The sequence below is a fragment of the Numenius arquata genome, chromosome 10 (assembly GCF_964106895.1).
Source record: "Numenius arquata chromosome 10, bNumArq3.hap1.1, whole genome shotgun sequence".
Lineage (NCBI taxonomy): Eukaryota > Metazoa > Chordata > Aves > Charadriiformes > Scolopacidae > Numenius > Numenius arquata.
Genome location: NC_133585.1, coordinates 3,321,012 through 3,347,634, shown reverse-complemented (window position 1 = coordinate 3,347,634; position 26,623 = coordinate 3,321,012). Strand labels below are relative to the sequence as shown.

The 26,623-nt window shown below is 45.3% G+C and overlaps 1 protein-coding gene across 2 annotated transcripts in view; it reads right to left on the bottom strand.

Annotated features, from left to right (window-relative positions):
• Positions 1–26,623, bottom strand: part of MARCHF8 (membrane associated ring-CH-type finger 8) — a 98,538-nt gene that overhangs the window by 59,715 nt on the left and 12,200 nt on the right. For both annotated transcript variants that reach the window (XM_074154461.1, XM_074154460.1), the window contains exon 2: positions 16,444–16,622. In XM_074154461.1, coding sequence (XP_074010562.1) covers positions 16,444–16,539 — 96 coding nt within the window. In that variant the 5' untranslated portion in view covers positions 16,540–16,622. The remainder of the gene's footprint in view (positions 1–16,443; positions 16,623–26,623) is intronic.

Here is a 26,623-nt window from a genome sequence, read left to right as displayed (position 1 = left end):
GTTTTAGTCTCAAATATTAAATATTTGATTATCATCATTTGATTATTTAATCAAATATTGGAATTTAACCAATTTGTTAGTCCTTATGTTTACGAGGCTAAAAAGAGCAGCTTAAAAATGAAAGTGAGTTCCTCTGAACAGCTTTATATCCCATTTAAAATGAGCAGCATTTTGGAGCCTTCTCCTGCGTGCCTGGACAATCCCGTTGCCGCCACGAGAGGGAAGGATGCAGGAGAGGCATCGCCACAGCAAGAACTCTGCGGAGCAAAAATCATCTCTCATTCATGCGCACTTATTGGGTGAAACTTGAAATAACGTGTGGGGCGTCAGCTCGCAGCCACATCGCTTCACTCCACGCTTATGCTGGGGGCCAAGCTGAATCATTCTGGTGAAGCATTTAGCTCCTGGCCGGCCAGTTAATTTTACAGTCAAATTTTGTACAGTCTATTTAGTTTCTCCCATTTTTAAATAACTGCAGCCTCCTGGGGAAATTCTCTAGTCCACCATCTGCTCCTTTCCTATAAATCCTCCTTTCAGACCTTACGCAAATTTCCGAGCTGCCAATCAGAACTTCTTTGATGTCTGGGTGAAAAAAAAAAACAAACAACAAAACAAGCCAACTATTCCGAAGGGAGACCTGCAGCACAAAAAGATTAGTTATCCCCCGATCAGTAAAATAACGACAGCAAAGCGGCAGATACATCCTCAGTGGGATGAGCGCTTAATGGTCCTCCCTGGCCACAGCTTGGGAAAAGACGGTCATGATCCAGGGATAATTTATCTCACGTTTTTTAGCTCATTATATTCACTCCCAAGTTTCCACGCACCCAAGCACCTCGTCTGTGACCATCTCGGTCAGCGGTACCTTGGGACAGCTGGATATTTCCCAGGTCTAACCCCAAAGGAGGGTAGAGGGGAGGAAGAACCAACTTGGATGGCACAAGCGTAACAGGGGACGGGGGGGAAAAGAAGATGTTAAAGCCCAAGCCACGTTTCCCGTCCGTGAATTCACATAATCATGCTCGTGCAAGCGCTGCGCTGCTCCTCTCCGGCTTGTGAAAACCTGAAAAACTTGTGAAACCCCGAAGGCTGCGCAGATTCAACGTTACACCAGACTTCTTCCAAACAAACAAGGCTGGAGGGAGTTTCAGCCACCAGGAAGACACCGAAGGAGCCAACAGACTGTGATCCAGCAGATGTTTCTCCCAGCCTATGCAAATTCCACAGCGGAAAAAAAAGAAGTGACGGGTTTATATCTATTTTTAATGAAATTAACACCAGTATCTAAACTCCAAGTGTCAACAAACAGCACATAACACCCCGTGCTTCCATGCAGGAGACAGAAGGAGAGCAGTACCCACGGGTAGGAGCTGGCTTTTGGCTGTGCCTAATTCAAATATTTTTCCCCACGACAGTAAATTCACACTTCTGCAAAGCGATGTAACGGTGCTTACCCGAGCACTGGGGGTGTCACCCACGCACCTACGAAACAAGAGTGGGGGGATAACAATACGGCCAGAAGAATTTTTCCAAAAAGCATTAAAAGATTGATTGAAGGAAAAACCAAACCAACAAGGAACCAAATCCACAACAAGCACTTCAGACTAGAGAGAAACTGGGTGATTGAACATGAATGAAAAGGCCAAGCAACTAAGGGGCATGTTGAGCTTCCTTAAGAGTTTTATTTCCCCTCCCATCTACAGTCTGGGCTTTTTGTTCTGCTTTTTGGCCTCAGAACATAGAGCCGAGTTGAGGATAGCGGCTTGTACACGAGTTGTCCCCAAGCAAACTGTGTGTGCAGGAACCAGTTAAGACACTTTCACAAACGTTTGAGAAATCTAAGGAAAAAAAAAAAACAAAAACGTGAAAAAGAGAACTTTGTTATAAAGAGGAACTGTAAGAGCTTCCTCAGAAGTTGCTCAAAAAAAAGAAAAAGGACAGACTCAAAGCTCCCAACAGCTATAACCCACCGAAATACTGCACAAGAATAATTCATCAGAAGGGATGCAACAGACATGGGGGTCTGGGCTCTGCATTAAACCCCCCCAAAAAATTCTGGTTATAAACCAGAAGCTCAGACTTGGCAGCTAGTCTTAATGACTGAACTGAAAAAATGGCAGGGGCCGTAAAAGCAGGTTGACTTCGTCTGCCTTCCCTCGCTCTGTGATCCCCCGTGACTCGTGTGTGCCTCAGTGAGACCTACCACAGGTAGCCAGAGAGAAGTCAGCCTCAAAGAAGGACTTCAATGATCTACTTCTTGTGTTCCAGTTGGTCACCCCCACACCATCCCTGGGGACAGACGGTGCGGGGACACCAGAGCCTGTGGCCGACTTGCTGCTGGTGGACACATGAGCAGAGAGTCAGTGGTGGAGATTTGCTGGAAGAGGATAAATCGTGAGAGCGCATTTCAGAGGAGGCTGGAGGGAACACATCTGGGTTTTTGTTGGGTGAGGTACTGGGGAATGGCACTTCTGAAGCACTTCCTTTAAATGAGTAGCTGGAGCACCAGAAAGAGGTCAAAGAGAAGTCGTTAAGGAACAGCAGGGCTCTCACAGTGATTAGCTGCCTGTGAGCCACCTTACAGGTGAGCTTATGCTGCAAAGCTTAGGCTGAAACCAAGTAAGTTGCTACAACATTAAGACTCAGATATCAGAATTCCTGACTGCGAACATTACTGTCACCAGTTTTGGACCCCTCACGACACGAGGGACATTGAGGTGCTGGAGCATGTCCAGAGAAGGGCAACGGAGCTGGTGAGGGGTCTGGAGCGGGGTCTGGAGCACAAGCCTTGTGAGGAGCGGCTGAGGGAGCTGGGGGTGTTCAGCCTGGAGAAAAGGAGGCTGAGGGGAGACTTTCTCGCTCTCTACAGCTCCCTGAAAGGAGGGTGTCGCCAGGGGGGGGTCAGTCTCTTCTCCCAAGGAACAGGCGATGGGACAAGAGGAAACAGCCTCAAGTTGCGCCAGGAGAGGTTTAGGATGGATATTAGGACAAAATTCCTACACTGAAAGGGTTATTAAGCCTTGGAACGGGCTGCCCAGGGAAGTGGTGGAGTCACCATCCCTGGAGGTATTTAAAAGATGGGTAGGCATTGGGCTTAGAAATATGGTTTAGTGGAGGTTTTTGTCAGTGTTGGGCTGATGTTTGGACGTGATGATCTGAAAGGTCCCTTCCAACCCAGGCAATTCTATGATTAACATCTGGAGATGACGTCTAACACATTCAATACATACCCCCAGTCTCTCCCAGGGGCAGCAGGAGGATTCCTGGCAGTTCGGAGGCAGAGGCCAAAACCGGGAACGCTCTCAGGAGATAAGCAGCTGCCACCGGTCCCACTGGGCACGAGGCTGGGTGGACTGGGGGGAGTTCAGAATGCTCATAAACCTAAGGAGCAACGGCAGTGCTCTCTGCTGTATCTACATTCAAAAGGAAACAGAGGTTTATAGATGATAAGGGAGAAAAAAAGTAGAAGAAAACAGCATGGCATGGACACGATACAGATGGAACTGAAGCTCTGAGGGGGACAACGCAGCCCAGCCACGCAGGTTGTCCATCTCTCTCCCTAGCTGCATTCCTGGGAAAGGCCCAGTTTCCCATGGAAACTGCAAGCTCCTACGCTTCAGTCAGTTCATTCTAGTAACCATTAGAAAGCATCTTTCAAAACAGCATTATTTATTCAGGCTCCAAAACACACAGAACTAAGTGTCAAAGGAGGCCCTAATACTTGGGTGCGTCACCCACTCCTGAAATTGTCCCCACCAACTCTTGGAGAAGAAACGTTCCGCAGACCAGAGGAGCTCAGGATGTGACTGGGAGAAAGCGCTGTCTTGCTGTAGACATATTTTCCCCATCTGGGTTTTTTTTTTTGCCAGCTTAATGTCTCCTATTAACATTTCCCTAATAGTCTGTTTTAGCTCACCAAAACTCAGAGAAGAGCGTGCCAAGAGAAGCTGTGGCTGCCCCATCCCTGGAGGGGTTCAAGGTCAGGCTGGATGGGGCTTTGAGCAACCTGGTCTGGTGGGAGGTGTCCCTGTCCAGGGCAGGGGGTTGGAACTCGATGGTCTTTAAGGTCCCTTCCAACCCAAATCATTCTAGGATTCTATGATAATTCTATCTGTAAGTTTATCTAAAAAGAGGGTGACCTAACTTCTTTGTAACTCACCGACAGGTCCAAAACCATAATTAAGAGCCTGTTGCAATCAATGCAGAAAGAGTCACCAACAACCAGCAGCTGGGAGCCGAAGCCAGAAAAACTCGGAATTGAAAAATAAAGTAAGTCAGGTGTGGTGTCTGTCAACTGTGACGGTGGTTTGGTGTGGAAACAAATTAAGCCAGAAGATTTACCCTTCATCTTTTGAGCCAAGGCTGGAGGTTAAAGCGCCTCTTCCGCATACCACGAGCGATGGGTTCAATGTACGTGGCATCTAGTTACCCCTGCACCGCAGGTCATTACGAGTCAGACGTGGCCCTCCCTGCCGGCCTTCAGCGTCACACACTTCAAAGGAGTCATTAAAATGAAACAAGCCATTCTCAGCCAGACCACGAGAAAGGGTTTGGGGGCGGGAGATGCTGCTTTTATGCTGCTGACTTCGGTTAGAACCCAGGACAGTCAGCCCTTCATCACCCAGTGCCTAGAAATACATGGGTATATATTTTAGATAGCTGTGTTCTGCTCTGCATATTAAAAAATTACATACAAAACAGCTGGTTGTTGGTTTTTTTTTTTTAAATTTAATCTGTAGTCCAACATGCCTTTCCCTCCTCCACGTGAACTGCATCACTGTACGATGATACAGGTTTTTTTCCCTGGTAATTTGAAGCAATATAAGCCTTTTCCCTCTCCCACATGAACTTCATCATTGTATGACGACACAGATTTTTCACTTGGTGATTTGAAGGAATATAAGCCCTTTCCCTCTTCTGCACGAACTTCATCACTCTGTAATGATACTGATATTTTTACTTGGTGATTTGAAGCAATACAAGCCCTTTCCCTCTTCCGCATAAACTTCATCGTTGTATGATGACACAGATTTTTTTTTACTTGGCGATTTGAAGCAATACGAGCCCAGTAAGTCAAGGTTTTCATATTAATGACAAAAAAGAACCAGATCAATTCTATTCCCAGCTGTAAGGGGAGGGGGTACCTTATATTAGTTTAAGCAAATTAACACTGGGAGTACCCAGTGGCCCTAATTTCCCAGTGTTCCCATGAAGTATCCTAGTCCTTAACTTAAAACAGCCCCGGTTTAAAGCTCACAGGTACGCCGTAGCTGTGCTTCCCTTCTCCCAAACGTCCCAGCCTTGGTGTGTGAAAACAGAAACATCTGATTTTGGGGTCACTTCCCCGTTTCTGCCCGTGGATGTTTCAGTAACTCCAGTGTCTCTGGAGTACCTGAGGCTGGTTGGGGAAGTGCCGCCGCAGCCTTTCACGCGGAATGAAGCTGTTTAACCCCGGTTACGTTAACCAGCTCCAAGAAATGAAGACGCAAAAAAATTAGGGAACGTTTCACTTGGCTGCATATGAGGCTGGCCTTGGAGTCTTTACCCAAATAACGTGCTTTCGGCCACCTGCATTACAGTAAACGTAACTGGAGTCTTTTCTCCGTGATCCATCAAATGTTTTCACTGTTGTTACGCATAAAAACTGAAGGCAAAAAAATATCACGTAAGCCACTTACTGAAGGAAACGTACGGTGATGTCTCAAACTGAACGATGCAGAAGCCACCTCCTCGGGCAGCCGCTGCTTGGGGACAGTTACTAGAAAAAGGCAGGCAGATGATTGCCAGAAAAAGAACCGCTTTACAACTGACGTGGGGTTTGTGCATCCAGTCAGAGATGACTAAAACACTTCCTGTTCTGAAACTTCCCGCTCAGGAAAAGCTACCGATGCGTGTTAAAAGGCTGTTCCCATGACCACTTTAAAGGAAAAATTAAAAATCAATTAATCAGTGGGCATCCAAAAACCACAGAAGCAGTCCCTATGACTTTTACACTTTTTTTTTTTTAAAGCTCCTCTCTCTAAATCCTAGGAAAAGGATAATCTCACACTTCTCTTAGGAATTTGATGCCAATCCGTAATTCCAATCAACATGCGGTTGTGGGACTTCAAAATATAGTATAGGAAGAGGAAAGAAAAGCTAAAAAGAAAAACGTATTATAGACTAGTCAGTTCCACGGGCTGTATGGTAAAACCTGGCATCAGCTTACACTGCAGAGGTGACAGGACACAACCTCTCCCGTGTGACATCTGTTCCTGTAGAGCCTCAGAGGACTTGGAGACACTCCTGCTCGTATCCGCCCTGGGAAGGCAGTACTGAACTACGGGAACTACAACTTTCTGTTCCATACAACCACAGCCCACGTGCTAAAAGACAGGCAGAGATCTGCCTCTTGTTTCTAGCAAGCATCTTCTTCTCTCTTAAATAGAAGTTAACATCCTCCACACAGCACAAATCTAGCATGGGAGATGCTTCACAAGAGACCAAACTTGGGAGCCACCTCTGAAAGAAGCTGTCCTGAAATAGCATGAAAATAAGAAGGGACAGCAGGGGATGCCATTCTTCTAACTCATTTATTGTTTTTCTAGTGACAAAGCACAGAAGAAAGGAGAGTATCTTGGCTCAGAAAACCCTTTTTCAAAGAATAACCCGCCTCTGCACAGATTTGCAGTATAACATGGGCAACCTTTTAATGTCCATTTTTGACAGCTCAACAGAAACGAGTCAATTAATTAAATGGCTAATGTAAAGGCCGGCTAGCAGAAGAAAGATCATCTACTTTGTTGCAAAAGAGGAAAACGGGAAAAAAGTCCACACCTGACCATGAGCGTACACACTTCCACTGCACAGCACCTCTCCTTTCCGCACTCATTTCTTCACCAGCCTCATGAATCGGGTCCGCTTCAACCCCCCTTATAGGAATTACAGCATATAACGAATTACAGCTTAATCAGCATCCTCGGGAGCCGTGATCTCAGGCGTGCTGGGGTGTTTCTAATATTTATTCCGAGTTCTCAGTTTCCTGTACGCTCAAGCCTACTAGATCTGTTGCCCAACTGCCTCCAAGCCTGGTCCTGCAGGTTGAGGTCACCTCTCTCTTCATCTACCATCATAAACGTGTGGAATTCACAACTCAGCCCTCGACATCTCCTAGTTCACCGCTGTAACCGCGACACTGTACATTCAAAAGCGCACCTGAACTAAGAACAGCATCTCGAGGACTTCCCCCACCTCATCTGTTCTGCAAGTTTCCCATCTCCTAACGTCACCCGCTGCCCTCTGCGTCTTCGCCTGCGAATCTCAAGGCCGCTGCACATATAGGTAACGTGTACAATCCTCCCGATACAACCCTGTAGGCAAAGGAACTGAAGCATGAAGCGGTTGAAGCGGTGACTGCCAGCACGTGAGCTGGAAGATGGAAATTTAAGACAAGAGGAAATGGCCTCAAGCTGCGCCAGGGGAGGTTTAGGATGGATATTAGGAAAAATTTCTACACTGAAAGGGTTATTAAGCATTGGAACGGGCTGCCCAGGGAAGTGGTGGAGTCACCATCCCTGGAGGCATTTAAAAGCCGGGCAGAGGTGATGCTGAGGGCCATGGGTTAGTGGTGGCTTTTATCAGTGTTGGGTTGATGTTTGGACTAGATGATCTGAAAGGTCCCTTCCAACCCAGGCAATTCTATGACTATGTCAAATGGGGCACATGGGGCTGGACACTGGTGTCAGAGGAAGGCAGAGGCTCCCAGGAGGGGCTCCCACTCAAGGTCAGCATCGAGGGTGCTGGGAAGTGCTGCCTCCCACAGCGAGGGGACAATCCCGGCTCGCAGGGAGGCATCTCCTGACTCTTCACTCCAAATTACTCCTGGCAGCCTTCACCTCTTGGTTAGGAAAGAAATTTGGTGCATCCTGGAACAGCAATCTCTAGGATAAATTAAGTGTGTACGTGTGTGATGGCATTTAATTATGTCATTACGTGCCGTTGCCTCACTTCCTGGGCATGCTGAAACTTGTCCAAGAAGTTTGGGATGAAGTGTAAACACAGCAGTGTTACAAACAGCCCTACATAAATATAATAACAATGACTGAAAATAGCTGACACACCACACAAACCCGTTTCCTTTGGGAAAAGATCAAAATTTCTATTAAAGCTGAGGATTTCTTACCCAAACAATCCTGCGTGAAGATGGTAACCTATAAACCTAGAATATAACCTCCGAGACCAGGAGAATCAATTCATTGAGAGACTTGTAAGAAACACACGGTTCTGATACTTTTCCTGCCCATGGACAAGGTCTCTGGGTTTGTCTCCAATAGGAACGTGGTTACAAAACCACAACAGAATCACGATCAAGAGATAACTCTCGGTCCCACGCTCTTGCAGACCGGATGAAACGCTCTCCAATGTTACAGCATATTATCTAAAAGAAAAGCATTTGGCACAAACAACGTGCTAAAGAGACATTAAATAAGGAACAGAACATAGACACTTTTTTTTTTTCTCCTTTTTTTTTTCCTCAAAGAATGGGCTTGAAGGTGAAAGCAAAGGCAAAAGAAGTCTTTTGGCTTTCATATGAAGGTATCGTAGATATCAAAGGTTTCATCTCCTATTGGAAGCGCATGAGTCAAGCGGGTAACAACCACAAATGCCTGCTTATAAGCTAATTCAAGAACATCAAGCAGTAAGTAATTTTTCACACCTAAAGCAATTTAGTGCATAGTTTAAAAAAAAAAAAAAAAAAGGAGCCGAAAATTCCTCCAAACCCCCCACAGGTTCACTGAGATATTAAGTACAATATACTTAAATGAACACAACCACACATTAGATCTGGTTAACACAGAGGGGGAACTTGACTTGAGAGTTAGAAAAAAAAGTCTGATAGACTTTTTAGAGATAAATAGACATAAATACTTTCATGTCTGTGAGATCTAAAGTAGTGATTTTCCAAGGTATAAGTACTTTAGCGTAGGAAATGCAGTTATCCTTCAAGGCAGTAAGGCACATTGGAAATCTGTGGCTCCAAATCTAGCTTTGCTATAGATTCAAGTAGGTTACACAAAAAACTCAGACGTACATCCCATTTCTTTACTATAAGTTCCCTGAGAAACCTAAGCAAAAGATACAAACTTATTACTGAAAATGTTCTAATGTTAAAACTACACCAAAACCTTTTTCCATGCCCATAGAATCACACGCAGTCTACATTCAGGCATATAAAATAAAAAAATAATAATAAAAAAAAAAAGACCGTTTTTACTCATTTGCATCAATGTCAAAGTAGTGCTTATTTCCAAGAAGAGAGAATTGGGTTGTAAATAAACTTAAACCTCCACAAACAGGTGATCCCATTCCTTCCCTTTGGCTTTGAAGATGTCAAATTGACTCCTAGACAATGAAATTCTTAATTTCGGCCACTGACCTCAAGGAACACACATTTGGGCTTGCTCAGTAATAAAAACATGCTTAGAATTGTGGCTGTCATGAAAAATCTCCACCAGCAGCTCCTTAAAAGAGGAGCAATGTCTGCTACAAAAGAGAAACCTGTTTAGTGGCAGACGAGAGACTGTCACTTCTGGGACCACGAGGAGCCGAATGGATCCCACAGGTGGATTTTGTTTCCAGGTACGAGGACTGTGGACTCCAAAGGCTGTAATTCTCAGAGCTTAGATTTCAGCAAAGCAGACGAGTGATTGCTAAAGAATAACTTCCCCTTATCCCCATCAAGAATCCTTCATAATAGCACAAAGGCCAAGCAGAATTACTGAAGTTCAGGGGTGCAAATCTAAGCCTATATATAACTTCTGACTCAGAAGTTAAACCTTTAAACTGCCCGGGTACGAGGTTTAAAAGGAAATCAGCAACTTGAAGCCTAGCCTAGTTGTAAAAACTCTGAAGTCCAAGTACTTCAGGGCACCACACCACAGCACGCCTGCCTGGCAGAAATGTTCATCTTTGCTCTTCTCTCAAAAAAAAAAAAAAAACAACCTAAACAAACCCCCCCCAAAAGCCCCCAACAACCCCAAATCCAACCTACTTTAAGTATTTCACCGGATAAAGAAACGTACCTGTCTGAAAAAGCAAACCAACAGTCACTCGCTATGCACCAATGTAGGAGGGAAAACATTCCATAGAAGAAAAACCCCTGTACTTCTGGTGTCTCTCATTTAGAGAGATTACCTTTAAAAAAAACCAAAGAACTGTAAAAATCAGTTTTGCAGGAACCCGACAGCACCACTTTAAAGCAACAGTATAGCCACTGGATGACGAAAATCACTGAGAAGGACCTGGAGCCGTGAGGATTTCGGAGGCGCTCTGTACTGACACAGATATTTATACACACATACACCTCGCCGTGGGATCACGGCTGACACACACTTCTCGTGCAAACAAGCAAGTACGCTTTTGCCAGGGGAGAAAAAAATATAAACTCTAAGATAACGAGCTCAGATCCAGGGCTCCCTTAATAGAAAGCTCTTGCACGTTCCCATACACCAGAAACATCAAGAGACCCGCTAAACACCACCACCAAAACATACTTGGGTATCACACAATTAAACAGCACCAGCCCTTCTTTCAGAAAATCATATTTTTCAAAGAATGACTCTCGGCTTGTTCAAGGGAGCTGCTAGTAAAAGCTAGACAGAGATTGTGTTAATCTCAGAGAGGTGGTTTAAGAATTCAGGTTAATGTAACAGCTACAGATCATAATAATTAACTCTAAGTTTCTGGTCCTGGGACACCAAAGCAATAAGCAGACGGTATCAAAACAGAGATCGTATCTAAATGAGTCTGATTACAGACAAACAGCAAAACCCGAAACTTCCAATGTTTCTTCTCTGAAGTGTAGCTGCATGAAACGAAATTCTGCTGCTCTATCAGCTGCTGGTAGTTTTAATCATGTTTACTGCATTTTTAAAAGAAAGGGTTTTCTCCTCTTCTCCTTCAAATCCCTTTCAGAAACCACTTCCCGCAGTCTGAATTACGAAAGGCATCTCCACTCAGAAGCCATCTGCTCCTTTCCTCACACACACACGCTGTGCCTGCCCCAAGACAGACACGATGCAGAATCAAACAGCGTGATCCCGCTTTTTTGGTGTGTTAGGACTGATCAAGTGGGAGCAGCCCCCCCATCCCATCCCATCCCATCCCATCCCATCCCATCCCATCCCATCCCATCCCATCCCATCCTCTTCCCCCTTCATTGGGAAGCAGCATGCTCTGAGGTTCCGAGAGCAGGGCTTGAGAGGACCAGCTTCTCATCCTGCACACAAACACACACAAAAAAAAAGACGAATTTGGGAAGGTGACAGCATTTCGCACATTCACGGCGGCCGAGATGAAGCGACGCCTACCTTGCGGGGGGAAGAACTCTCTGCTCTCCACGCACCCCATGCCCACCACGTTCTCCAGCAGAGCTTTGGGCCAGCTCAGCAGAACCGGACGCTGGCAAAGCGTCACCTCAAAGGATCTAGCGACAAACCCTTCCAGCTGCTCAGCTTTTATCCATAGACCTGCAGCCCTTCACAAATCAGTGCCAGCCCTCTTTGACAGATGGGAGGAAGGATGGCGCCGGCACCCGAGGGACTTCCCAACACCGTTCTAGCAGGGCAGTAAGAGACAAACAAATTAAATCCCAAATTCCACCGGTTTAATCCTGGCCTGGCCGCTTGCTGTTCGCTTCTTGCCAGCTCTTCAGTACCACATGGAAGGGGAAGTGAGGGATGCTCTTGCCAGGAACACATGGGAGAGAAGCAAAACGCCCCGAAGGTGGCGAGGGGTGGGAATGCTGGCAACCCAGGAGAAGACAGGGGCAGAAGGAGCACCTCAGGCATTGACACCACCGCCAGATGCCAAGAGTTTTATAGGGGTAAAGAAAAAGGCAATGCCCTGCGAGAGCGTGTTCACAGGAGCACCCGACAGCAACGGCAAAGTGCTGTAAATCGGTGTAAAGCAGTTTTTCAAGTGATTTTCCTATTTACTCAGCGCTCCTCACGATACTGTTTGACCTGCTAAGGGTAATCAGAGCGGGAGTACATTCAGGCACCTGCTCCTGCACAGGCTTGTACTAAAACCTCTGTTTTGGCATAGAAATCAGCCATGGAAATACCACGCTGTTGTGGTTTGGGCTGGTTTAGGCTGATGCGTGACAGCATCCTTGCAGGGACACAATTCAGAAGGATGTTACAACCTTCCCACTCATCTGGTGTATCCTCAGATATATTCAGGAGATATCTGGGAGATATTCCCACCTGCTCCCAGACTGCAGAAATTAAAGCATTTTCCTTGCAGCTCTTCAGGGGTGCTTCTGTCACAGGTTGACTGTTCTGTCAAAAAATTAATTGCTACTTTTTAAAAAGCAGGAAGTGCAACATCAGCGTTTCCCGAGAAATGCTTTATGATCCACTGGAAAAAAACCACGCCAAGTAAAAGGCAAGGTTTGAATTGTCAGGAAAGGACTTCACCATTCCCACTTGGCGGCCAAGCCTATAAGCAGCAGAGCAAGGGACACGTTCTGCTTCCCATGGAAAAGTTAAAGGATACTCAGACAAAAATCCTTCAGTAGCTAACCAGTTTCTATACAAAGCCAATTTAACAAAGGAATAATGCCAGGCACAGTGTTAATATGCTACATAGCGACACATAAACACAAAAAACCTCAGTATAAAAATAAGAAGGGGTGGAATTCTCAAAGGGTTTGCAGCCTGGCTGCTTAATGAATGATTTGGTTCAGTGGGCAAGCAAACCCAAACACACACGCAGCCTTACAAATGCCCGAGGATTTGGATCAAGCTCAGCCAGTCCGAGCCCACGTTCACAGCACAAAGTCCAAAAAAGTGAATGAAAAAGGTCACAGAGTACTTCCGTACCTCAAAACCAATGTAATAGCCCTCCAATTGTCATGCTGGATTCAACAGCATAAAGCACGCTCCTTTACATCGATGATCTTTACTGATCTATGACTAAAAATTCCTGCAAATGCATCTACTGCCTTTTTTTTTTTTTTTTCTTGTTTTTCACGTAAGTCCTGCTTTTCCAGTAAGACATGCCTTATTTGAATCAATAGGCCATACTGCCTTTCCTGTTACAGGATGCAAGAGATCGTTAAGAAGGCAGGAGAAATTTAGCAAGACTGAAGCACAACGTACTTCTCTCACCATAATTTCATCCAGACAAAATTAAGTAGTCACAATATCTCCAAGATGACAGCTTTAAGAAGCACCTAGAGATGTTTGAGATGATCACAGCGTCCCCGCTGAGCGCACAGCAGCCAGTAATACTACACAGCACTTGGAGACAAGAAGGTAGTTCCTCTAGAGCAGAAGACAGGAAGGAGTTTGGGTCGATCAAGTGGAATTAGCAAGTTTAAATTTGACTAGAACATTCATCTGCTGCTGTGATAAACGCTGCGTGACCTTTGATGACAACTCAATGTTGCTCCCCAGGCGCAGGCCATTGAGAAGAAAGAGTCCCACGCACCCAAAAATGACTTGCACCAACATCTCACCCTCTCTCATTCAGTCCCTGATCCTGTCCATTCCTCATCCGCTTATGAGATCCACGGAGATCACAGCACAGGAGTCTGTGGTTGTGAAGTTCTCACCCGTTTTTAGAAGAGCAGCAGAGAAGCTTTTGCTCGTGGAGCTGCGCTCACTGCAATAACGTTTACGGAGAACTCGTGGTACCCATCAGTCCGCTTTGGCAAGCGAGGCACAAAGCCCTCCAACAGGCAATGCTGTGACCAAACCAAACCAGAGCAACACCTCAGCCACGTGCCAGCGCTGGCTCCTCATTTCCAGTCCAAATCCTGAGAGCTGTTAACTTCTGGATACGTTAAGATGTTAGGAAACGTTGCAACCCACCAAACAGGGGTGGTGGGGGGATGTAGCATCTCGCAAACAAAAGAGTGACTCCCTCTTAAATTAGGTAAGTATGAAGCTATTCCTAGTGAAGGATAAGGAGCTAATGATGGTTATTAATAGCCCTTAAAGCTAACAGTTCATCTGAGTTAAATGCAAGAGTAATAATCCCTTTGTGACCTTCCCCATTTTTACTGGGGAAATGGATGAAGTCCCATGAGAAACTGTTAACCCCATTTTTCAACTGTTTCAAATCTTGAAAATGACACTAACCTGAAGCAGAATCTACCAGGCTCTGCTATTTATACATATCACTGAGGACTTAAAACAGAAACGCTAGGCAGCAGCTTTGCCTTTTACCACCTCTTCAAATTCCGTAGGATTTTTGCCTCAGACTTCCACAGGTATTTAAGCTACATGTTAATCTGCCACGAGCCCATGCCTAGGGACTATAGATCACCCAATCTGAGAAACTGGATTGCGACGATAAAGGTGATGAAGGATTCTTGCTGTTCTTCACTGTTAGTCACAAATTATTAACCCAGAAAACCTGCTCTTGTAGCAAGAAAAATTATTACTAAATTCAGTCGAGCCTTAACCTGAAACCCAAGAGCTACATCTTGACCAGAAGCCTGAAAGAGAAGAAACAGTGAGAGATGTGAACTGCTCGGCTTGAGAATTCTTCCTCTGCACCTCTACGACAAATGTGGACAATGAAACACATCCATAATCACAAAAGGTAAGATATAAAGGTTATAAAGCATCTTCCTTCTGGGGAATAGGACAAACACTGATTTTTCACTGAATGACAAAATTCCCTCTCTATACACACTGGTACCGAGAAGCCACTGAGATTCTCGAGCCTCTCCTCTGTAGGATTTCTTCTGATGCAGGTACAGACGACCCAAAGGGCTACTTTGAAAGAGCAAGGACAAAAGCAAGCCAAAATTTCACCTGCTGGCTGACACTTCACCTTTCTTCACCTTGGCTTTCGCCAGAGCTTGGGAATAAAGAGGGGAGATACGGACACGAGCCTGCTCAATGGACAAAGCACACACCTGGCAAGGCACTGGGGCTGAGGACATGGCCTGGTATTACAAAGCAAACAAAGCAAACTTACATTATTTATCTCTGAAGTAGTAGTATTGGTTTTGATTTGTGGCTTGGGGTTTGTTTGATTTTGCTCAGATTAGCAAGCGGCTCTGTACAACACAAAACATTTTAAGTCCACAGTGTACACATTTCTTTGCGGTGCTTACTGTTGTTCCCGCACAGAAAAGGCTCTAGGGAGTGTTTCTATTACATAGTAAAGGAAAGACAACCCACGGCACTTGAATCAAGCTGTGAAACGCTGCACTCGTTCCAGAATATCTATTATACGTGTTTGCAGAAATCCATGAGAACTGCGCCTAGGCCATCCACAACACGAAGAAATAACAGCGAGCTGAGTTGTGCAACGTAAAGTTACACAACTGGAATGTGAAAGTACTGAAGTTTCACTGACTTTGTACCGAAGTTACAAAACCGAAATGCAAATGCCTTCTTTCTCAGCTTTACCTAGTGTCCTTCTCTTCCACAGCAGATGCTACCTAGGGCACAAAAAACATCTACAACTGCCCAGCAGAATTCCTCAACACAGGATCACACTCGCTGCGCACACTGCTCTGTATCTTATAGAATCATAGAATGGTTCCGGTTGGAAGGGACCTCAATGATCATCGAGTTCCAACCCCCCCACCACGGGCAGGGACACCTCCCACCAGACCAGGCTGCTCAAAGCCCCATCCAGCCTGGCCTTGAACCCCTCCAGGGATGGGGCAGCCACAGCTTCTCTGGGCAACCTGTTCCAGTGTCTCACCACCCTCACAGCAAAGAATTTCTTCCCAATATCTAATCTAAATCTCCCCTCTTTCAGTTTAAAACCATTGCCCCTCATCCCGTGGCTCCCCTCAGAGTCCCTCCCCATCTCTCCTGGAGCCCCCTTTAGGGACTGGAAGGGGCTCTAAGGTCTCCCCGGAGCCTTCTCTTCTCCAGGCTGAACAACCCCAACTCTCTCAGCCGCTCTTCACAGGAGAGGTGCCCCAGCCCTCGGAGCATCTGTCTATGGGAGGTGTCTCTGCCCAGGGCAGGGGGTTGTAACTGGATGATCTTTGAGGTCCCTTCCAACTCTAACCATTCTATGATTCCAGCACAGTTTATAGATGCCGCCAAGAAGCCAGGATGCATGGCTACATATAGGGGTTCACACCCCATACTATTTTTCTTGTAAAAAGGCAAAATACATGTATAACAATTTCTGTGACAATGGTACTAGAGCCATCATCCAAAACCCCCATCTGCCTTGAATTCTTATGCAAATTAAAGAGTCTTAGTTTGTATTTTCCAGAAGTTACTCAACAACAGTTTCTAGTATTTTTCAACCAGCTGCTTTAAAATGACAAATATGAGAATGAAGAGGTAATTTGGTAACATCCATCTTCACGAAAAGCAGCAATCATGCAAGGAGTTGCGGCTCTGGATCAGAATCGGGTCCGATTTGATAAACTTGATTGTTTTATACTTAGATTACTTCAAGCATATCTGACAGTACCTGTTCCTCTTTTTCTTTGGTCTTGCTCCTGGAGACTCGGGAGGAGGTAACATCCTGAGCTGGAATGACAGAGATTTGATGCAGTGGCATGTTCATCACACCGTCTTGTTTGGTCCTATCATTTACAGGAAGGAAGCTTGAAGGCAGAGCTCATTCGGTGCCATTGTCAGGCCTCGCACCTGAAAAATAAAAATATTAGATGAAGTTAAAGTAGCTTGAAATGCAGTTATTTCTAAACCAAAGCTAAGCCATCCACTGCAACAAGGTGCACCTCTTATTTTCTCTCTGGATTCTGAACAGGAGAGAGTTTGGTGAGAAAGGACACAGGAGTTTTAAGGAGCTAGAACCAGACACGTCAGAGCACAATTTATTCAAATGAATCGATAAATAAATTATCAACCAGTCCTGAAAGCGGTCCAAGAGCAAAGCCAGAGGGCAGGGATGACGCCCGGGTCTGCGTGGATTGGGAGGAGGAGGAGGAAAATCAGCGGGAATGTGCTACCTGGAGGTGCAGAGAGCGAAGCTTGGGCACGTGGTTTCCTGAACTGCTAACCCCCTCCATGCGGAATCAAACCCCCTCGGGCATTGTCCCGAATCGGGCCGAATTCCGTAGCTTTGGTTAAAAACAGTCAGTGGCCTGCATTTGTCTCCAGCAATTCATATAAACACGTACCAGCTGGCAATAGAAAAACACATCACGTGAGCTGTTCCTTTCCTAAGGCTATTAGAGAATAATATAATCAAAATCCCTTGCTAGGGATCGGGAATCCACTGAACTACACGCACTTTATCCTTCTTTTGCTAATACAACAGGGAAGCATTACACGCAGGAAAGACGGTGATAGACACAAATTAGCCAAAATTTGCAACGCTAATCTGAAAGGCAGGCACAATTAGCCATACCTTTTATTAGATTAGTGAAGTTACATTAAATAAAAAGCTTTTGGAAACATGTAGGATTGTGGAGAGTTTATTTGGAATGTAACCTGCCACAAATGAGACACAATCAATTGTGTTTAAAGAAAGGATTAGAGGGGAATTAACACAGCAGGGACTATGCTAAATAGGGCAACTGGATGATGCACTGTTCTTCTGTTTCCATAACACACCAACTTTTTCTTTGTTTATTTTTGAACCTGAGAAAGCACTAAACAGAGGATAAATAGATGCCCTATATATCATGTCGCTTAACAGTTAGGAAGCAGTATAGCCCTAAGACTTAACGCATGCCTTTAACTTATATTGCACACGTTTTTAATTGAATATTTAATTAACTGGAAGTTTTAAAGATGGGCGAAGCTTCCTAGGTTTTTGATTCTGCAAAAGATGCTCGTCTGGTTCTATTTCTATTAGACTCTACAGGAGTCCTGCAGTTGTGTAAAATGAAAACAAGATCAAATCTTTTGACTGCTTTTGATTAAACAGCAAGAAAAAAATATAAATTACATATCCCAAGGCACTTTATCCAGGGAATGACAGTTCAGTATCCTCTTTGCACCGAGGGGAAAAGAGTTATCAAAGATCACAGAGGAAGTCAGGAGCAAAACCAAGAATGCAGGCAACGCCTGCTGCTCCCCAATCACACACTCAATTTGCTGGATGATGCGTTCTGCCCATTAGAGGGCCCAGCCAAATTCAGAAGCGCTGCTGACACGTGGTCAGGATTTTTATTACTTCCACAGACACCAAGACGGCGCACGCGTGAGAGCTTTGAAGGCAATGCTTCCATAACTTGTAGGCATCACTGATTTTAAAAATAAAACACATCTATACGCATAAGCAAGCAACAACAAGGACACTTCCTTACTGGAGGACAGAGCAATAAGAGAAATAAATAAAATTTTCTCAATAAAGAGATAACACAGAACCTCCCCAGGTCCTCCACACACCTATTTAGCTGCATCCTCTAAAAGAGCCGAGCCAATAGTGCCGGAGGAGAGATAAACGTGGGCTGAGACAGGAATATCACACTGCAATAAACAAAGCAGGAAGGGAAGGTGTTTTCCCAAGAAGACATAAGGAAATGAAATCCGGAGAACGTTAGGCTCCAATGAAAATACGCCAGGTAATACAGTCTGTGCTGCTGCCAGCGAGAGCAGAGCCAAGGGGAAGGAGATGGATCCCACTCTGCGTCCCCCACAAAAAGGGTTCCGGGCTTGCAGGCAAGGGCATGTTACTACCATAAAGAAAACAAGGAAAATTATTAGAAAACACAGTTAAACCCCTCTGATCATGACAGACAAGTCAAACCCGTTTTTCCGCAGGTACTTCGAGGATAGCAAGTGTTAGAATTCTTTGAAAGAGCTCAACCAGCAGATATAATCCAATTAGATATTCAAAGATGATGTGAAACAGCTCTCCCCTGAAAAAGCAGCCTGGCAGACGCTCTAATAAAGCCTGCTTTTGTTCAAGGCTGGCTTAGAAAAAGCTCTAAACTTAACCCAGATGCCCCACTGCAGCATCCCCAATCTGGAAGATCCCTAATAATGCACACACTCAAAGCCTGTCCATCTCAACCTGAAGCACGTTAACTCCTCAGGGCTAATTAAAGGATAAAGTTACATGAGTCAACGGCCCATCTGCAGCACCAAGTGCAAGCAGATGCCAGAAAAGCAATGCCACTCAACACAAAGCAAGTTACGACAAGCTCTTCAGGACGTTTTTCCGCAGGTAAACTAACACCGCAGCTCCTCACCCCTGGATCAGGGAGCTCGGGCACCTGCAAAGAGGCATCCAAGCTTCAAGCACACCAAGCTGGTGGCCTGCCAAAAAGGCTCACCTGCTCCTAGATACTCCCTTCTCTTCAGGATTCCAGTTAGATATTCAGGCCATCCCTCATGGCTACAGCAACCACCCAACAGCTGACTACAGTCACCCAGAAGATGGCAGATAAGGGCCCAGCTTCCTCATCCCCTGTGTGGTACCTGGTTCACAAACCACATGTGCAAGGGAAGTCCCACGACCGCTGTTCTGTTCACGGAAAAAGGACTTCCCACCTCCTTTTTGCCCGGAAAGCTGGAGTAATCATGGGATTACTCCATGGATTACATGGGATGGAATCAAGGAGAGAGAGAACACATGCAGGAGCCAGGTCATCTGCCTGTGAAGGAGGAGACATTCTGTTCTTCTCCCACCCCCATGGCTGTTCACGTATTATTCACTGGAGGAAAACTCTTAAGAAAACCTCTTAGGAGTTGGACATTCAGCAAACAATAATAAAGCTAAGCCTGTTTTCATAGCTGGGCCCTTTAGGGATTTCTTTACCGATGCTGCCAACAGCCGCTGAACCACAAATACAGACAAATGCTCTTGGCCAAGGAAGTTTCCTGCAGACCTGGCTTGGGCAGATGGAAATGCCAAGACAAAGGACAGCCTGAAGCTCTACTGTCCCCCCATCTATAGCCACATTTGTTACTGCACAATGGATTCCAGCAATACTGCTGTTGCGGAGAGCCTTCAGAAACCAAGGCCAAAAAAGGCAAGAGAGGTCAAAATCCTGGCCTTGGAGCCCACAGTGGAGCTCAATGGAGCTGAGATGTCACCCACCCAGGGAGTCCAGTTGTGCTCTCTGCAGGGCAGGCAAAACACCGACTAAAAATGCCAGCAGACACCTGGAACCACATCAGCTGAGTCCTTATTACATTGCTGGAACCACAAAGCTGCGTCGAGAACACTCAGATCCAGAGGAAATGGGAAAAACCGTCTCTGAGGGTAGTTAAGAAGAAAAAAGGGAGGAAAAGCACGGACATGACTCAGGCCTGGTGGCTGGGGCCTTCCCCTGAGCCGTACATGTCCTGACAGCAACAGAAGCAGAAAATTAGGTTTCTCTGGGTTATGAGCATTAACTACATGAGAGGGGACAACGTACCACAACAGGTAATCTCACTGTAGTAGAAGAAGCTTGGAGACCACTTGAAGCCCCACTTCTAGCACCCATCAGGGCCTCATCAGGCCCTCAGTTTCCCAACTGACAAAACAAGGACGGAACTTGGCCACGAGATGAGCCCAACAGTCCTTGAATTGCCGGACTGTTACAGTGAGAAGTGCCACTGGAAGAACCCAGGTGTAGGACACCAGTCTGCTGTCCCTCACCTGCCACCCGCTGCCCGTTACGCATTCCAAAATAAAGGCTAAACTGCTCTTTGCCAAAGGTTCCCAGCTAGACCGGGGCAAATAAGCACAAATCATGGTTTCCTGCCTGTGGTTTGGCATCTGCCGGAAGCTAAAAACATGCAGTATGAACTGCAGATTTTATTAGTTCATTTATACATCAGAAAGCCCACCGAGAAAGAACTCCAGCAGAAGCTCTGGAGCGGTGGTGGCACTGGCTACAGATCTCCACTGGCCGTATCCGAGGAAAAGCATCCTGAGGATGTATGTAGGTGTGTACACATGCTTTGCATTACTCACAGGAGGGGGATATCACCGTTGTTTTCCTATCTAAAGTACGATACACTCTGGATTATAAAAAAATCTGTCTTTATGCACACAAAAAATAACCCTTGGAAGCTGTGGTATAAGCAAGATTATAGTCACTGACAGAAGGGAATTGGAAGGAATTTCACCCAGTTATTCCTGTCTGTCCCAAGGCTTCCTACACTTTTCTTCAACTCTCCAGCCCCCCTTAACGACAACGAGCCGTATCACACAGGTCAATCGTCTGATAATCTGCTGGGGGGTGTGTGTGGGCAGGTTAAAAATAAAGCAAGAGATCGCTGCTATCCAGATAATCCAGACACTCTGCACCGCCATGAAAATCCTGCCACGGAGTAGACACGAGCTGTGGACTTTAGGGGACCCACCAGCTGCAGGGTGGAAAGTGCTGCCCCCAGGCTTGGTGGGTCTCTGCCGTGATCTCCGATCTTCTGAAACTCCCCCTCCATCTGACCAACCCAAACAGGAACGGAAACCCTCCAAAGAAACCTCCTATTGCTGTGAGATGGTGTAACATCTTCATCAGCTGGTTTACTCTCTCCTAGCAAGATCTGAAATGTGGAATTTGAAATGTGGTGTCCCATCCCTGGAGGGGTTCAAGGCCAGGCTGGATGGGGCTTTGAGCAGCCTGGTCTGGTGGGAGGTGTCCCTGCCCATGGCAGGGGGGGTTGGAACTCGATGATCTTTAAGGTCCCTTCCAACCCAAACCATTCTATGATTCTATGAAATAATCTATTAGCACAGCTCTGGAAATGTTCTTCTGCCCAAGGTCTTGATGTGAAATCTCAGAGCCTCATTAAGAAAAAATTCCTTTGTTTTTTGGTTTCGCTTTTTTGTTGTTGTTCTGAAGGTAAGAGAAGTCCGAATCCAGTGACCTCCACAAATTTCTGTGTGCATCTTAACTTTGCTTATCTACCCTGGCATTTCAGCCGGATACAGCTTATGCCTACTTTCTGTATGCTACATTTTTCCATATTTGCAAATATTTCCAATCCTATTAGCTTGTGTTGGCTCCAGTTCGAAGCTTTTATTTATTTTATTTTGAGCTCGTCCGGCCTCCTCCCCTACTAATACAGCCTACATAATCCTTTCCTAGAGAGGACAGATGTGCATTTTCAAAAAGAGGATCCTGCGTCTGTGTTTCATTTTGTTTTACTGTAGCTTAATCAGTACTTTGTTAACAGCATTATTTAGGAGATGTTATCAAGCCTCACGCACTTCACATGCGTTTGTTAACTTGCCAAACAAATCTAATCAAGGAAGCTAAAGGGGGAGAAATGAACACTTCTTTCCCTGCAGTACTTTTCACGTTTCAGGGCCGCTACGACATTAGAAGTGAAAAGAACCCTTGTACTCAGACCAGGCAGATATAATTCGGGATTATTGCTATTTACAGTTATGCCTCTGCCCATTTATCTCGCATTGTTTACCAGCTCAGCTGCAACTTCTCACTTTATCATCTCAGTTCCTCCTTTCCTCCACCTGCTAGCGTCCTAAAAATAATCAGCTTCAAGACTTAAAGATTTTTTTTTTCCTAATAATTAAAAGAAAACAAACCACATTATTATGTGGCTGAAATGAAAATAAAGACTTAGAAAGGGGATAAGAGATCCTTCTACCTTCTCCATGCTCCCTTTCAAAGTTTCTCAATATACAGGAATATATAGCTGTAGGACTACACACAACACAGAGGAATAGAGGTATCTGCCAGCTCTGGCTGACTCCTCTCAAACTAAGGATATGATTGTTTTTACAAACGTCATGCAATTCAACAAGTAAGCTGTTAAACTACAGCATCAATAAATGATGGTCCCAGAGCTCTCAGCAACCCCCTCCCTTGATTTCAGTGGAAGCTGAGCCAGATCCGCACCTCTGAGAAACAGATTCCTTAAAACCTGTCCCCTTCAAATCAAATCAGCTGCTAAGTGCAGTTACGAACTTGCTTGGTAGCATTCAGAAGAAAACAAATGTCACTTGCCTCTGTTCCGATAACAAAATAATACAGTCATTACAGAGAAAAAATACATTACTTTTGTCCACTACTAATAGCAACTCACCTGCATCGGGAGCATCAGTGCTTGGTAGATTAATACACATTTTAAAGTGCTCTCCTTGTATATTTGTCGATGAAACAGTCCATAACAACATCAGCAATAATCCCTGGGACAGGCTCTAACTACAACAAGTAAAAAGACACAGGGGCAGAGCAGGAGCTTCATCTTCTGCACCGGGAAGCCCTAACAGTGGGGGCCTGGGAGAGGTCAACAGCCAGGGCTGCTGCTTTCTCAGCCAGCAACTTGCTCTACCTGCTCCACTGAATTTCCAAATGCGTTTGCATAAGGGGGTGCCACTCAGTAACCACCGTTTGACCTCACCCCTTTGACATTAAACACATCTTCCTGCCCCGAGGTGCTTCCCAAAGGAGCAGGTCTAGCACGTCAATCACACGGCGAGCTGTGAGCCTTGACAGCTTGGCCGTAAAGCAGGATGTAAATCACAGCATGGGACTTGCCTTGTTATCACGCTCGGCCACGATCCCACCAGAAGTAGAGAGTGGCTTGCTGAGAAATTAGTGTCCCCTCTCCAGAAGAGGCATTCTCCCCTCCAGAGCAAAAATTCATTTGTCTTGATCACACGGCTCAAATTAAATTTTTTCTTAAAGATATGGATGATGACTTGCTTCTTCTTGTTGTCTGACAATGAGTATTATGAAGCCACAGCATCACACCTATTGCTACAGCTTTGGGAAAATAGAATGGTTTGGGTTGGAAGGGACCTTAAAGATCATCAAGTTCCAATCCCCCCTGCCATGGGCAGGGACACCTCCCAGCAGACCAGGTTGCTCAAAGCCCCATCCAGCCTGGCCTTGAACACCTCCAGGGATGTGAAAAGCTGCTTTTCTTTCTTCACTATGTGTCCAAAAGTGTTGCACAGCAGTAACCTATGTGGACTCCACCACAGCGTGCACATGGGTGATGCACTGGTCAGTGCAGCTTTTCCTCACAAAACCACAGAAATTAAGGTTGGAGGGCGCAGCAGTGAGATTTCATACAATGTGAAATTCTTAAATTAAAGGAAAATAGAAAAGATCAGACAGCTGCGAGCACAGGTTTGGGAATGGCCACTGAGATTGCTGCATTTGGTCCCCTGCAATCGCAGATGCCACACCATCGGCGCAGAAGGGTCCAGGGTACATCCATTGGACACAAAAAACCCTCCTCTCCCTCCTCTTCATGGGCAAAAGTCAAAACCCACAGAACTGTGACACGCCAGGGAAAGACAGCAAGTGATGTCAAGGACAAGGCAACACCCCAGACCTCCAGAATAACAGCAAATCCTTTGGGGAAAAACACCCACATGGTCAGTATGATTTGGCAAAGCACTCCATATGATAATCCGTGGGTTTTGAGAGCAAATGTTAATGAATTACAATGAAATAGAAAGAGGGACATACTAATAAATGTACAGGCCAGTGAGAGAAATCTGCATAAACATACATTTACAGGCAAATTTCTACTCTAATACCCAAATCCACGTGATACGTGTGACACCTATGGCCAATTTATGATCATCTCCCATTCTCTATTATAATCCTTTTGGGGGTTCACAAAACTCTGAATTAGTTCTGAAATCCAGCGAAAAATTGCTCTGCGTTTGTACCTTCAAAATTAATAAAGACCATTAAAACCAAATGCATAGATTTACATCACGGACAATGAGAGCCTATGTTTCTCGAACAGTGTAAATATTTACAGCGCAATATAGCGGTGAAACAAAACAATCTCACCATTGTTCGGCGAGGACATTGCTCACATTCTGTATTGTGCAGAGATAACAATGATGCATTTTGGGGGAAAATCCTGTGCTGCATCACTTATTTTCCATTACATCAGAGGCAAACAGCTGTAAAAGCTCTTTATGAACAAGAGGAGCCTAAGCAACATTCTCCACTATTGTTGAACTGCTACCAGGCAAAACGTTCCTCTTAAGCCAGAGTAAGAAGAATATACTATTGACTAAATGATTCTGTGTTTTGAAGAAGTATGAAATCATTCCTTCTTTATCTCTGGGTAAATAAGAAATGTCCCAAGCGGTGCACATAAGAACATACTTCTTTTGAGTGATTTAAGAGGTAAATGCCAAATAACTCTTCATTTACAGGTTTAAGCTACAACATATCTTCGCTCTGGACGTCTTAAAAAAAAATAATCTAGATTTCTGGATCATTACAACAAACCTTTAAGCTCTTTCTGAGGAAATAGCTATAAACCACATTCTTTAGGACCCAGCATGATGCAACTGGAGAGCCTGAACCCAGTGTCCTCAAAAGTTCAAGCGTAAAAAGGGCAATGTACCAAGCATCCTCTACCTGATCCTTCCACAAACTTGCAGGACATCGTTAAGTTATGTTCTCAACCGCAATTTCCCACATTTTAAAGCAACCTGAACTTCTGATGCAAAACTGGCTACCAGAAGTCATTCGCTGTCCCCCAAAGTTGAGTTATAAATTCTAAATACATTTTAAATACAGGGGAATGCTACGAGTCATTCAAGTGTAACAGCTTTCGCTGAGAGCTTTTTGTTGGGAAGTATATTCAGGCACAGCACGTCTCCTTTGTGGTTTTCTGTTTCCATCTTTTTCCATGCTGACACCTTCTCTATACGTTTGCCGACGTCCAACAAGAAACTCTCTGACCAGAGGGTAACACAAGCACTATGAGCTGCACGAGAACTTGTGCTCCAGGTGGAATAACCAGCTGGAGGGGGGTGTCCACAGTCCCATAGACATAAATGCCAATCTTTATTTCAAATATCACCAATACAGAGGCGTGCTCGCTGGCTGTGGTTCAGGAAGGTAAATAATTTAAGTTCTTCACTTCAGTCACTTATGGGCTCCTCAGTTCAAGAAGGATAGGGAACTGCTGGAGAGAGAACAGCAGAGGACCACAAAGGTGATGAGGGGACTAGAACATCTCTCTTATGAGGAGAGGCTGAGGGATCTGGGTCTTTTTAGTCTGGAGAAGAGAAGACTGAGGGGGGATCTGATCAACGCCTGTAAATACTTAAAGGGTGGGTGTCAGGAGGATGGAGCCAGTCTTTTTTCAGTGGTGCCCAGGGACAGGACAAGAGGGAACGGGCACAAACTGGAACATAGGAAGTTCCATCTAAACATGAGGAGGAACTTCTTTCCTGTGAGGGTGGCAGAGCCCTGGAAGAGGCTGCCCAGAGAGGTGGTGGAGTCTCCGTCTCCGGAGACATTCCAAACCCACCTGGACACCTTCCTGTGCAACCTGCTCTGGGTGGACCTGCTCTGGCAGGGGGTTGGACTGGATGATCTCCAGAGGTGCCTTCCAACCCCATATCACTCTGTGATTCTGTGGCAGGACAATAATACTTCCAACTTCCTCCCCCCAGCCCGGCTGTTTTGGCCAGACAAATGGCTTCTGTTTGCTCCTTACCATGGCAATGGACAGTACCTGGTACAACCAAGAGCACAGACCAAAGCGTTACGGTAAGACAAGAAATGAGGGTAGTACACATCGGAATTGCTCCTTCAGGTTCACACCCACACCCTCACCAAAAATTGCCAGATCTTCACTCGAGACAGTTGCTATCCAGACAAACACGGTATTTCTCATAAATTCCAACATGGAAATTATGCTATGAAGAGTTTAAGAACCTCCGTGTCACAGCATTATCATTAAAAAAGTAAAGCTACGTGAAGGTCTGCGACCAGAATGAATTC